Below are 14,360 nucleotides of genomic sequence, written 5' to 3'. Positions count from 1 at the left end.
CAATTCTCTTTGTGTCTTTGTGTTTCTTTGTCCTTTGTGTTTGGTCAGCTTTGGTCATGGTGAATGTTTAGCCCATTTTTATCTCAGAATGTTTTATTCTGTCTTGTCCAATTATTCTGATAATCAAATTAAAAATATTTTTTTCTCTTTACTGTTATCTGTAGAAATGTTGAATTATTAAAAGTGCTCTGACAAACAAATGTGCAATAAATGTTTTTACTGTGGTAAATGTTTTACTTTTAATGTGCTTTATATAACAAGCAAGTCATACTTTACAGACACACCTATTTTACACGTCACTCAAACAAAGAACCAGGAAACTATTTCAGTTTCATTTCAGAGAAAACAAAACTGTTGTGGAACAATCGTATGTGTCTCTCTCTATCTGTTTACATGCATTGAAATGGCAGAAGCCAATATTTCTTCAGATCAGTTCAGCTGTCCAGTGTGTCTGGATCTACTGAAGGATCCAGTGACTATTCCCTGTGGACACAGTTACTGTATGAGCTGTATTACAGACTGCTGGAATCAGGATGATCAGAAGAGAGTCTACAGCTGCCCTCAGTGCAGACAGAGCTTCACTACAAGACCTGCTTCAAATAAAAACACCATGCTGGCTGAAGTGGTGGAGAAACTGAAGAAGACTGAACTTCAAGCTGATGTTCCTGTTGATGCTGGAGCTGGAGATGTGGAGTGTGATGTCTGTAATGGAAGAAAATACAAAGCTGTCAAGTCCTGTCTAGTGTGTCTGAACTCTTACTGTCAAAATCACCTTGAACAACATGAGAGTTTCTTTAAAGGTAAGAGACACAATTTGATGGATGCCACTGGACGACTCCAAGAGATAATCTGCTCTCAACATGGTCGACTGTTGGAGGTTTTCTGTCGCTCTGATGAAAAGTGTATTTGTCTGCTGTGTACGATGGATGAACATAAAAACCATGACACTGTATCAGCTGCAGCAGAGAGGACAGAGAAACAGGTTTGAACTAAAATTTTACATTAATGTATGATTTACATACATGATTTATGCATGAAAAGCCAACTGACCACCTTCGGGTCCTAGTCCAGAACCAAACCACTACATCACATCAACCTTTCCTTCATCTGACTCAACTGTTTACAGGATCATTTTGTTATGTGTAGTTCCCTTTTCAAAAAGCTACACTTCTGATGCTGTGCTGGAAAGCGCTTTGGGAACAGCTTTAGCTAGGACCAGCTGTGAAAATGTGTGCAACACGTCAATGAACATTGACCGGAATTTATAGCCTCTGCCGGTGTAATCATTGGATGCACCTGGGGCAGGGCTATAAATAGATGCATCACAGGATCATCGTCAGATATTTTTGTCTTCAGATCACTCTGTGTGTGTGTGTGTGTGCTCTTCATGAGCCTGTCAGAACTTTCTTTCCTCTGTTAGGAGTTAGAATTTGTTAGGCAGTGCACAGAAACCTTTCTCTTTCTCTTTTCTTTTAAAAAAAAAGAAGAAAAAGAATGATTGCTAAACAAAGCAAGAGGTTTTTGTTTTGTGTGTTTGGGGGAAGAGCATGCTGCTCTTGCGTTGGGGTGGGGCGGGTGCGAGCATTGCGATCTGTTTACAGTCAAAGTGCTTCGCACTCGTCTTGATTACTTCCAAGAGCCAGCGCCACTCTTTCATCGTGGGGCTCTCGGATATATCCGGCTGAGGAGCGAGAGACGGGTCCGTCCCTATCACTCGCTCTCTCCCCAGATCCAGCTGATCCTTCTCATGAGCCTCAAGCGTGCCTCAGCGCCTCTTCGTTTCACGAGGGGGGCACTGAACCTCTGTACATTCCATGCATAATAATAAAGCGGCTGGGAAATTACTCGAGGTGGTTACTCGGGCTATGGACGGACTACAGCTAGACTGGCCACACAAACAAGAGACCACCCCCCCTCCAAACGCTCAAAACTATAAGACAGATTTCTAGTCTGGTGGCTAAAAAAACTGAAAAGAAAAAGAGGAAGGGAACACTATATTAGTCCCTTCCTTTCTTTGATGACCTCCATGACAAGATTTCTCATTCATGGAGGAATCTTTTTACTTCCTGTGTCTTCGTGCCCTTGATGTCGACATATTCGACTATCGTAGGTGCTGAGACACAGGGCTATTCGTTGATGCCGCCAGTAGAAGAGACACTTGCGGGTTATCTCTCGCCTGGCTCGACATCATCACTAAAGAGACCCACTCTCCCCACATAGCCATGCAGGACTACCTCCATGCTAGTGGAGAGGGCTTATCAAGCAGCTGGTCAGGCTGGTGCTGCTCTGCACACAATGACAGTCTTGCAGGCATACCAGGCTGACCTGCTAAAGGACCTGAGTGTGGGTACCACACTCAATGAGGAATCTTTCTCTGAGCTTTGTCGAGCCATGGATCTATCTCTCCGTGCGACCAAGCAGACAACCCATGCCATTGGCCAGTCTATGTCTGCTTTGGTCAGCACAGAAAGACACTTATGGCTCAGCCTATCGGGCATCAAAGATAAGGACAAAGTTTTCCTTCTTGATGCCCGGTTTTGCCTTCCGGCCTATTCGGGGATGTTATGAATACAGTTATCTCCAGGTTCCAGGAGGTGAAAAGCCACGAGGAAGCATTTGGGCAGTTTTTTCCTCGCCGCACTCAGAGGGTGGGGCCGTCGGCCACCCAGACCCGCCCTGGTCCTGCTAGAAGGAAGGCTCAGAAACAAAGCGTTGCGAATCGTGCTCTCCTTCGACTGGGGACAGGCTCGTCGCCCTCAAAAGCCCCCAAAGCAAGACCTCAGGGAAGTAATTTCTAAGAGGAAGAAACCCTAATGGCCTTGCGCCCAGCCTTAGGGGGTAGCTCCCCTCGGGACGGGCTGAGTGTATCATCCACTTCGCCCCTCCCGGTACCCCTATGAAACCTCTCCATTCCCGCCACCTCTGGTGTTTCGGGAGTTAGAGGCTTCCAATGAAAAGTTGGGTGTACCGCTGTTTCCTGCCTTAGTCCAGGACGCAAAACACCCGACATCCCCTCAACAGGAAGTGTCAAAATTAATACCCATCTCAGAGAACCTGGCAGCGTGGAAACTTCTGCCAGATATTTCTCTGTGGGTCCTAAGAACAGTAGAAAAAGGCTACAGAATTAAATTTGTTCTCCGCCCTCCGTGTTTCAGTGGCGTGGTCCCCACTACCGTAAAACCGGAGCAGGCATGTGTACTGTTGGAAGAGCTGCAAAATCTCTTGGTCAAAGGGGCCATAGAATGTGTTCCCCTTCCAGAGAAAGAGTCAGGTTATTACAGCAGATACTTCCTGGTTCCCAAGAAGGGTGGGGGGTTGCGTCCGATCTTAGATCATCGAGGCATGAACCACTCAGGGTGTTCAAGTTCAAGATGCAAACTATCAAGACGGTTGTGTCACAAGCCCAACATCACGATTGGCTGGTCACGATCGATCTCATGGATGCATATTTTTCATATAGAAATTCTGCCACAACACAGGAAGTTCCTGAGGTTCGCTTTTGGGGGCAAAGCTTTCCAATATCGGGTTCTTCCGTTCGGTCTAGCCTTATCATCCCGCACATTCACGTAATGCATGGATGCAACACTGGCTCCTTTGCGACTCCGGGGCATCCACATTCTAAGTTACATTGACGACTGACTGAGACTAGCACAGTCATAAGAACTGGCTTTACAGCACAGGGATATCGTCTTAGCTCATCTGGTTTCTCTGGGTTTGAGGCACAACGCCAACAAAATTGTCCTCTCTACCACTCAGAAAACTACCTATCTGGGGATTGTATGGAATTCGATCACAATGCGGACACAATTGTCTCCCGCTCGAATAGAGTCCATTCAGAACACCCTGAGCAAAGTCAGGCTAGGACAAGGTTGCACTGTTCTTCAGTATCAACGACTATTAGGTCTCATGGCAACTGCGTCCTCGGTGATCCCTTTGGACCTTTTGCACATGAGACCGTTTCAGTTGTGGCTCAAAGCCAGGGATTTCATCCAAGGGCCAATCCCCTAGGCTGATAAGGGTTACGCGCCACGTGCTACGTACCCTTTCTATGTGGTTCAGACCCCGGTTCCTCACTTGGAGTCCCACTCTAGGTGTATCTTGTCATCGCAGTTTGCCTCCCCTGACGGGCGGGGTAGCAGTCTTAAGTGGTTGTCCAGCTCAAGGGGAATGGGAGGGTCTTCAGCTCGATTGTCACATTAACTGTCTCGCATTGATGGCTGTATTTCTGGCCCTAAAATACTTCCTCCAGAGGCTGCCTTGTCTTGGTGCAGGTGGACAATACAGCGGTAGTCTCTTACATAAACCATCAAGGAGGCCCACGTTCACGTCAGCTGAATTTTCTGACACGTCGGGTTCTCCTTTGGGCCCAGGGCAAGCTACTGTCACTCAGGGCGGTTTATATCCCTGGATGCCTGTGTAACCCTTGTTCCTTTGTTCAGACAAAATACCTGACGATGCTCCTGTGACGCATCTATTTATAGCCCTGCCCCAGGTGCATCCAATGATTACACCGGCAGAGGCTGTAAATTCCGGTCAATGTTCATTGACGTGTTGCACACATATTCACAGCTGGTCACACCTAAAGCTGTTCCCAAAGCGCTTTCCAGTGCAGCATCTCGTTCTTCTTTTTTTCAGGGATCAAGGGTTACACTTAAGTAACCCGAGACGTTTTATGAAATATTTCTGATGTTTACTTTTATATCTGTGTTCAACAGAAACACATGAAAGAAATCCAGAGAAAATATCAGCAGAGAATCCAGAAGAGAGAGAGAGATCTTCAGCGGCTGAGAGAGTCTGTGGCGTCTCATCAGGTGAGTTTTGAGCAGAAGAGAAGTTTGAGACTCAGTTGGGACTCTCCTCCAGTGCTGGAGTTCTTTCACTGTGTGATTGTAATGTGTGTGTAACAGCGCTCTGCACAGACAGCAGTGGAGGACAGTGAGAGGATCTTTACTGAGCTGATGCGCTCCATTGAGAGAAGTCGCACTGAGGTGATACAGTTGATCAGAGATCAGGAGAAGGCTGCAGTGAGTCGAGATGAAGGACTCTTGCAGCGACTGAAGAAGGAGATCGCTGATCTGAGGTGGAGAGACGCTGAGCTGGAGCAGCTTTCACACACAGATGATCACATCCATTTCCTGCAGGTAACAGAGATCTAGAAAAACACCACAGTGCTCTCTAGCAAGAACATGCTGTTAAAAACTACATCTACTGGCTCTTGAGTCTCTAAAGATAAGTCAACAAGACCAGCATCATTTGACTATAGTGCAGGTGATGAGCTGTTTTTATTTTGTGTGTTTTGTAGTGTTTCCAGTCTATCTCTGCAGCTCCAGAATCTACAGGCAGAATTACTGTCAGTTCCCCTCTCTCTGTTGAAGATATAAAACAATCTGTCTGTCAGCTGAGAGACAAACTGGAGGATTTCTGCAAAGTGATAAAAAAGATTTCTGGTAGGTAAAACATTGAACAATCATTCACTCTCAAACATGAGTCATGCATCATCTCAGATCTTGTAGAAAACATTATAGAGCATATTAAAATGATGTCAGAATGGACATAGATATCATTTTGTCTTTACATGAGAATTACACTGTTTATGTCTGTTGATTTCTAGTCAACATGGATCCGATCAGAGAAAAGTTCCTACAATGTAAGTCACAAAAAACAAGCACAAAACACACTATATGTGTTAAGATACTTCTAGAAGGTTTCATTTCTGAAAAGGTAAAGGTGATTTATGTAAACAGAAAAAAATAATAATCATAATGATCATCTTTTTCAGAATGTGCAGTTAAAATGCACTCTGTAAGAAACACTTCTGCTATTTTAAAATACTTTGTAGAGTTTTTTCAAAAATGTCTTTGTAGACATTTACCTTAAAAAACCCTAAATTATACACAAAAATGTCAAGAATAATTCACAGAAAAATAACAAATTCTGCCAGACTTTCCTCACATTGTTCTGAACCCATATAATTTTATTTATTTAGTGGAATACAAAAGGAGATATTTAGTAGAATGACCAAGCTGTTCTTTTTCATATAAATGAAAGAATTATTTTAGCTACTTATTAAACAGACAATATTTTAAGATTGTTCTCAGATCAGACTCTGTAGCATCACACCTTTACTGAGAAATAAACCCACGATGATTGAATACATTACATGAAAAATCCAACTTGTGATTTGAATCCATGTTTTTGTGTTGTGAGTACTGTAACTAATACACTACTGGATCATCTGAACACTCAAAAACTGATCAATGTCCAGAAAAACACATTTTAAACACACATGATACCAATATACAGGATGCTAAAGTATCTCAGAAGATAATGAACTTAATAAACATGCTCTTATTTGAACCTTACTAAATGTAATCTCAAAATCTTAATATAGACAACAGACTGAAAGACAGCATTAATCATAATTCATCATGTCAATTAACATTTGCATTAAGGATCTAGGGTTGCAAATAATGATTATTTTGATAATCGATTAATCTTTAATTATTTCTTTGATTCATTGGATACAAAATTGATTTCCTGTATTTTATTCATTTTATATATTTTTATATAAACAGAATTGATAAAGGGTATACAGATTTGGTTACATTTACATAACTGAGTTAATGATTAAATACTACAAAACTTTGAACAAAGATTAAATAATTAAAACATTTTTAAGTTTTAATTTAATTTATTATTATTATTACTTTCATGACATATTCAAAACAGTTCCTTTCCTTTGCTTGTAAAGCTTTAAATGTACTGTTTATTAGAGAATAAAACGATCTATCAGGGATGGAGTGGGACAAAAAAAATCTGCAAATCCAGCAGATGGCATTGGTGACACCAGAATAGAAATATTGATAATTCTGTCCAGCTGAAAAATACATGATTATGTTAGATACATATGCTTGTATCTAACATAATGCTTGTACACTGCCACTGAATAATATAGGTATTTTAAATTAATAATGTAAGTTTAAAAATATTTTTGTCACTTATAGCATGTTTCTAAAGTATTCTTTTCAAAAATAAATGTTTAAGGGTAGTGCATGCTTATCCAGTAAAATAATATCTGCCATAATATAAATTTACTGGTGAAATCAGACATTGCATATGGCACTATCAGGACTATCATATATCAGGACCCGTAGGATTATTATACATTATATTCAGTATTATATACAGTTTAACACCGTATAATCATCTGCAAACTCAGATTCACTTTTGTGCTGAAAAGTCTCATCCTGGTGCTCATTGTATTATATGCAGTTAAATGATGAGAAAATATCTAAAACACTTTAAAAACAAGCACACATGACCATGACATCCATGAAAGCTGCACAATTGTTTACATTGAAACTGAAAGTGCTGTTGCACGAGTTTCCTTTCTCCATTACAATCGGTTTGATTGACGTGGATGTGCGTGCTCGCTTGCTCAGTGAGGCATAACGGAGACTCACATTTGGTAAAAACAAAATGTTTCGCAAAATACCTGGAAATATGTGCCTGATTTTGAGTTCATAACATGTATACATTATAAACATAGAAAATAGCAGTAAAATGTAAGTTACGTGCTGAGAGAAACAACTCTTAAGCACACATGCTCTCTTTCAACGCACCTGATGCAGCATCCGCTCCACATTAAACGGCGCCTCTTTGGTTCATGAGGGGGACTGTGAAACTCCTGAGTCTACGGACTTCAAGTTATCCACCTCCGAGCATTCCGTGCATGACAATACATCATTGGAGGAATTACTCGAGGTGATTACTTGTCCGGTGGCCAGGCTTACACTTTACAATGTTGTCTTCGTGCTTCAATTAGACCGGCCACGTGAACAAGAGACCCCCAAACGCTCCAAGTTGGAGGACAGACTTCTGTCTGTGGCCAAGGGAAGGGAACGCCTCATCAGTCCCTTCCTTTCTTTGATGACATCCATGACGAGCTCTCTTGTTCATGGAGGAAACCTTATACTTCCCGTGTCTTCGTGCCCTCAATTTCGATATACAGAATTCGACTATCATGGGTGCTGAGGCACGGGGGTATTCGGTGATTCCACCGGTTGAAGAGACACTTGCGGGTTATCTCCTGCCTGGCTCGGCATCATCGTTAAAAAGACCCACTCTCCCCACAAAGCCATGCAGGACCACCTCCACGCTTGTGGGGAAGGCTTATCAGGCAGCAGGTTAGGCTGGTGCTGCCCTGCACACTATGGCAGTGTTACAGACATCCCAGCCTGATCTGTTGAAGTACCTGAGTGCGGGCACCACGGTCGACGAGGAGGCTTTCTCCGAGCTTCGTCGAGCCACGGATCTGTCTCTTCGCGTGACCAAGCAGACGGCCTGCACCATTGGCCGGTCTATGTCTACTTTAGTCAGCACGGAGAGACACTTATGGCTCAACCTGTCGGGCATCAGAGACAAGGACAAAATTTTCCTTCTCGATGCCCCGGTTTCGACTTCTGGTTTATTTGGTGATGCTATGAATGTTGTTATCACCAGGTTCCAGGAGGCAAAAAGTCATGAGGAAGCCTTTGGGCAATTCCTTCCTCGCTGCACTCAGGGGGAGGGGCCGTCAGCCACCCAGCCCTGCCCCGGTCCTTCTAGAAGGGAGGCTTAAAAACAAAGCGTGGTGAGTCATGCTCCCCCTCGTAGAGACTGGGAACCAGCTCGTTGCCCTCAGCAGCCCCCAAAGCAAGACCTCAGGGCAGTAATTTCTAAGAGGAAAAAACCCTGACGCTCTTGCGCCCAGACTTGTGGGGATATCCCCCCTCAGGCCGGGGCGCATATATCATCCACTTCTACCCTCCCGATACTCCCACGAAACCTCTACATTCCCGCCGCCTCTGGTGTTTCGGGAGTTAGAGGCTTCCAGCTGAAATGTTGGGTGTACCGTTGCTTACTGCCTTAGTCCAGGACACGGAACACTCGACATCCCCTTAACAGGAAACGTCAAAATTAATACCCATCTCAGAGAACCTGGCAGGGTGGAAACTTCTGCCAGGTATTTCTATGTGGGTCCTAAGAACAGAAGAAAAAGGCTACAGAATTAAATTAGTTCGCCGTCCTCCATGTTTCAATGCTGTGGTTTCCACAGCATTGAATCTGATCTGTCTCTTCGCATGACCAAGCAGACGGCCTGCACCATTGGCCGGTCTATGTCTACTTTAGTCAGCACGGAGAGACACTTATGGCTCAACCTGTCGGGCATCAGAGACAAGGACAAAATTTTCCTTCTCGATGCCCCGGTTTCGACTTCTGGTTTATTTGGTGATGCTATGAATGTTGTTATCACCAGGTTCCAGGAGGCAAAAAGTCATGAGGAAGCCTTTGGGCAATTCCTTCCTCGCTGCACTCAGGGGGAGGGGCCGTCAGCCACCCAGCCCTGCCCCGGTCCTTCAAGAAGGGAGGCTTAAAAACAAAGCGTGGCGAGTCATGCTCCCCCTCGTAGAGACTGGGAACCAGCTCGTCGCCCTCAGCAGCCCCCAAAGCAAGACCTCAGGGCAGTAATTTCTAAGAGGAAAAAACCCTGACGCTCTTGCGCCCAGACTTGTGGGGATATCCCCCCTCAGGCCGGGGCGCATATATCATCCACTTCTACCCTCCCGATACTCCCACAAAACCTCTACATTCCCGCCGCCTCTGGTGTTTCGGGAGTTAGAGGCTTCCAGCGAAATGTTGGGTGTACCGTTGCTTACTGCCTTAGTCCAGGACACGGAACACTCGACATCCCCTTAACAGGAAATGTCAAAATTAATACCCATCTCAGAGAACCTGGCAGGGTGGAAACTTCTGCCAGGTATTTCTATGTGGGTCCTAAGAACAGAAGAAAAAGGCTACAGAATTAAATTAGTTCGCCGTCCTCCATGTTTCAATGCTGTGGTTTCCACTACCATGAAACCGGAGCAAGCATGTCTACTGTGGAAAGAACTGCAAAACCTCTTGGACAAAGGGGCCATAGAACATGTTCCCCTTCCAGAGAAAGAGTCAGGTTATTACAGCAGATACTTCCTGGTTCCCAAGAAGGGTGGGGGGTTGCGTCCGATCTTAGATCTTCGAGGCTTGAAGTGTTCTGTTAGGGCATTCAAGTTAAAGATGCTAACTATTAAGATGGTCGTGTCCCAAATCCAACATCACGATTGGTTGGTCATGATCGATCTCATGGATGCATACTTTCATATAGAAATTCTGCCACAACACAGGAAGTTCCTGAGGTTTGCCTTCGGGAGTGAAGCCTTCCAGTATGGGGTTCTTCCATTCAGCTTAGCCGTATCACCCCGCACGTTCACTAAATGCATGGATGCAGCACTGGCTCCTTTTGCATTATAAGTGCTAGGGCTCCCTCTACTAGGAGACGTTACACCAATAAATAGGGTGTCTTCGAAAGATGGTGCAGTGCACATGATGCAGATCCAGTTAACTGCCAGATTGCTTCAGTTTCTGGACTTTCTGCAGGAAAAATTATCAGCAGGCACATGCCCGCCACTCTCAGGGTTTACGTGGCCATTCTATCGGCTTGCCACTCCTTGACTGACGGTGTGCCATTGGGGAGACATCCTCTGCTCGCTCGCTTCCTTCGTGGAGCCATGTGAATGAGACCTCTTGCTAGGACCAGGATCCCTTCATGGGACTTAGCAATAGTCCTTGAAGGTCTGGATGAGACCCCCTTCGAACCTCTAGAGTCAGCGTCTGATAAACTTCTGGCTCTCAAGATGGTTTTTCTTATGGCAATTAGTTCTCTAAAAAGAATTGGGGATCTACAGGCACTGTCTGTCTTGCCAGCCTGCTTAGATTTTGCCCCAGGAATGGCTAAAGCAATTTTGTACCCTCATCCTGACTACCTGCCTAAGGTTCCTTTCTCGAATGTACATCCGATCACTTTCGAAGCCTTCTGCTCCCCACCGTTACAATGCCGGAGCAGGAAAAACTTCACGGAGTTTGTCCAGTCCGTGCCTTTCAGACTTATGTCCACCGCACTAGCCAGAGGCGTAAGTCAGGGCAACTATTCGTTTGCCATGGGGGCCGCAACAGGGGGGCGGCCGCCACCAAGCAGACAATGTCGATTGGGTGAGGGACTCTATTGCCCTGGCCTATGAGGCTGGTCCTCTCCGCACACATTCATAAGATTTTATAGTTTGGATGTTTATCCCACTCCGGGCTCTTATGTCATTGAGTCAACATCACAAGCTCATGTCTGAGACCTCTCGCGCTCTTGTGAGCACAACTACACAAGCGTAAGGGGTCCGGACATCCACAGTGTGGCAGCATGGGTATTCTCATTCCCAAAGCGCTAAATCAGCGCAGCATCAAAGTGTAGCTTTTTGAAAGGGAACGTCTCGGGTTGCTTAACTGTAACCCCTGTTCCCTGATAAAAGCGGAACGAGATGCTGCGCTTTATTGTCACACTGGGATGCCCCAGGACTGCACTTCAGACAATATACCTGATGATGCACCGGTGACGCATCTATTTATAGCCCTGCTACAGGTGCATCCAATGATGTCATCAGCAGAGGCTATAAATTCTAGACATTTTCATTTACGTGTTGCACACATACAGTATTCACAGCTGGTCACACCTAAAGTTGTTCCCAAAGCGCTAAATCAGTGCAGCATCTCGTTCCGCTTTTATCAGGGAACAGGGGTTACAGTTAAGTAACCCGAGACATTTTTCATTATCGATAATTATCGATTAATTGTTGCAGCCCTAAAAGGATCATTTAGTAAGTTCTACTAAACACACACAAAAAAATTACGTGACAGCTCGTGTTACATAAAGTTCAGTTACAAAATTTTATTTATTTTCATGTTTAAAATTAATATTTGCTGATTCAGATGTATTTTATCTCCATCAGATTTCCATCAGTTCACTCTGGATCCAAACACAGTTAATAAACACCTCCGTCTGTCAGATGGGAACAGAGTGGTTTCTTACACTGACACAGTCCAGCAGTATCCTGATCATCCAGACAGATTTGATTGGTTTCAAGTGTTGTGTAGAGAGAGTGTGTGTGGACGCTGTTATTGGGAGACTGAGTGGAGTGGGCTTGTAGGTGTGTTTATATCAGTGTCATATAAGAGCATCAGCAGGAAGGGAAGGATGAATGAGTGTGGATTTGGATATAATGATCAGTCTTGGAGTTTGTTCTGTTCTCCCTCCAGTTACTCATTCATTCACAATAGCAAACACACTGAACTCCCTGTACCCTCCAGCTTATGCAGAATAGGAGTGTATGTGGATAACAGTGCAGGAACTTTGTGCTTCTACAGTGTCTCTGACAGAAAGACCCTCATCCACAGAGTCCAGACCACCTTCACTCAACCTCTATATCCTGGGTTTAGTGTTTATAAAGGATCTGTGAAACTCTGTGATGTAACAATATAGATTATATAGAGATTGTATCAGTAATACAGTCATACAGCTTTAATCAGTAACAGTGAGTTTTGTCAAGTCTTTATTTTCTCATTATTAAATCTATTTTATATCTAGACAAGGTATCTACTGTTGTAATAGTTGAGGTGTTAAAGTGAGATACTAATACTGTAAATTATGTAAAATCCTCATATAGACACAATCACACAACACAAATTCTGGTGTTTATTTATGGTTTTGTAATGAGTGATTACACACTCAAAATAATTCACTCAAGCTATTAAAGAGTGTGAAAAACAGTAAAGAATGTGACGTCACATTTATTTTGAATCAGAATGTTGTCTCTAATCTTGTCAAACCAGTGTTATTATAGTTAACAAAAACTGAAACTAAAACTAAATAAAAATATTTTCGTAATCTAGAATAAAAATAAAAATGGAAACTATTGGAAAATCTGAAATTAAACTAAAATACTTTTTCGTAAATTAAAAACGAACTAAAATAAAAATGATCTCAAATTAATTTTCGTTTTATATATACTAGGGTGAATTTGGGCAAAGTGGGACACTTTTGAAAATTTTTCCATTTGTTGACACTTTTAATGTGTAAATGTAACTCCTTTTACAATGTTCTTCTTGAAATTACAGTCTACAGGAACTATCATGTTTTCAAGCTCAGTTACACATAGAGTTTGCAGACTGCTGATGTCAAGATTTACCGTAAAAAAAGACTTCAGAAGACATGGATTAATTTTATGCTGTCTTTATGTGCTTTTTGGAGCTGTGGCAGCAGGGGCGTGGTCAAGTGCCCTTCCTGAGAGAGAGAAGCGGTAAGGGCACTTACACCTGAGCTAAATTATGATTAACACCTGTCACTAATTACAGCGAGCATGTGGAGAGCGGCATAAAAAGAGGCACACCGCCAGCAGAGGAGAGAGAGAGAATCGCGGTCCGGAAGCCTTTATTGTGAATCTAAAAGTTTGTGAATCTAAATGTTTGTGAAGCTGGCGTGTCGTGGCGCCCCTGAAAGCCAATAAAAGCTCATGTACCTGAGTTGAAGGAACCTGTTTTCTGGTGTCCTCCTTGACGTCCCTCCACAGTCACTTTACACATATTCTGTAAATGTATAATGCCTGTAATATCAACCCTAACTGTAATCAAAAGAGATTTGAGACTGGACTCTTTTAACTCAAATGCAAAATTCATAGTAGCATCCTGACAACGACCCATGACTGTATCATGCATCATACAAATGACTCCTGAATGTGTAAACACTGTTCTTCTTTCTTCAGAATGTGAAAATGATTTCTGTAATGCATCAGCTTAATGTGTTCTGTGTAGATGTTGTTGTCTAGAAACTTTTTGTTATTCTTAATATATTTAAATATATTTACTTTAGTCTGGAAGAAGCTGACATTGTTTTATAGCTTTCTTATCAAATGCTTATTATCATTTTATCACAATTATCACAAATGCTTTCTTATAGCTTATTATCAACATTATGTATACATTTCACATGTATACGTTTCTGATGTAGTTTGTTTGTGGAAGGCTAATCCATAGCTCTGTTCCTGTCAGGGGGTAACATTTGTTCCTGTCAGGGCTGTTTAAATCATTGTTTCCCAATGTGACAGGGCGGAGGGCGTGGCTGGGTCGTGAGTCTACACACCCGGTCCCTTATCAGGCTAATCAAGCCTCCGAGAGGGATAAAGGCTGACTAGCCTGATAAGGGACCGGGTGTGTAGACTCACGACCCAGCCACGCCCTCCACCCTGTCACACCCAACCACTGTGCTGCGGTACACTAGTGTGTGGTGAAAGATTGTCAGGAGTGCCGTGGAAAATTATCAAATTCCACAAAATAAATAAATGCATGAATTTTTTAAAAAATAATTTTAGGGATCCAAACTCCTCACCTTTCGGAGAAATTCACAGTTTTGAAACCATAATCGGTCACTTTTGTAATTGTTCAGAGCAATAATTAATGTGCAA

The 14,360-nt window shown here is 43.2% G+C and overlaps 1 protein-coding gene across 3 annotated transcripts in view; it reads left to right on the top strand.

The window, feature by feature from the left end:
- LOC127661336 (E3 ubiquitin/ISG15 ligase TRIM25-like) overlaps positions 1-13,769 on the top strand; it is a 54,221-nt gene extending 40,452 nt beyond the window's left edge. Inside the window, exons 2-7 of one of the 3 annotated variants that reach the window (XM_052151970.1) lie at positions 878-982; positions 4,716-4,811; positions 4,908-5,141; positions 5,303-5,447; positions 5,612-5,647; positions 11,853-13,769. In XM_052151970.1, the coding sequence (XP_052007930.1) occupies positions 878-982; positions 4,716-4,811; positions 4,908-5,141; positions 5,303-5,447; positions 5,612-5,647; positions 11,853-12,382 (1,146 nt within the window). In that variant the 3' untranslated portion in view covers positions 12,383-13,769. Of the gene's footprint in view, positions 1-346; positions 983-4,715; positions 4,812-4,907; positions 5,142-5,302; positions 5,448-5,611; positions 5,648-11,852 lie in introns of those variants that run through there. The other 2 variants (XM_052151969.1, XM_052151971.1) reach the window with 2 other exon arrangements.
- The last annotated feature ends 591 nt before the right edge of the window (positions 13,770-14,360 follow it).

Source organism: Xyrauchen texanus, chromosome 21, assembly GCF_025860055.1.
Source record: "Xyrauchen texanus isolate HMW12.3.18 chromosome 21, RBS_HiC_50CHRs, whole genome shotgun sequence".
NCBI lineage: Eukaryota > Metazoa > Chordata > Actinopteri > Cypriniformes > Catostomidae > Xyrauchen > Xyrauchen texanus.
Note: the sequence above shows the minus strand (reverse complement) of the source record. Positions and strands in the feature narration are given on the sequence as shown.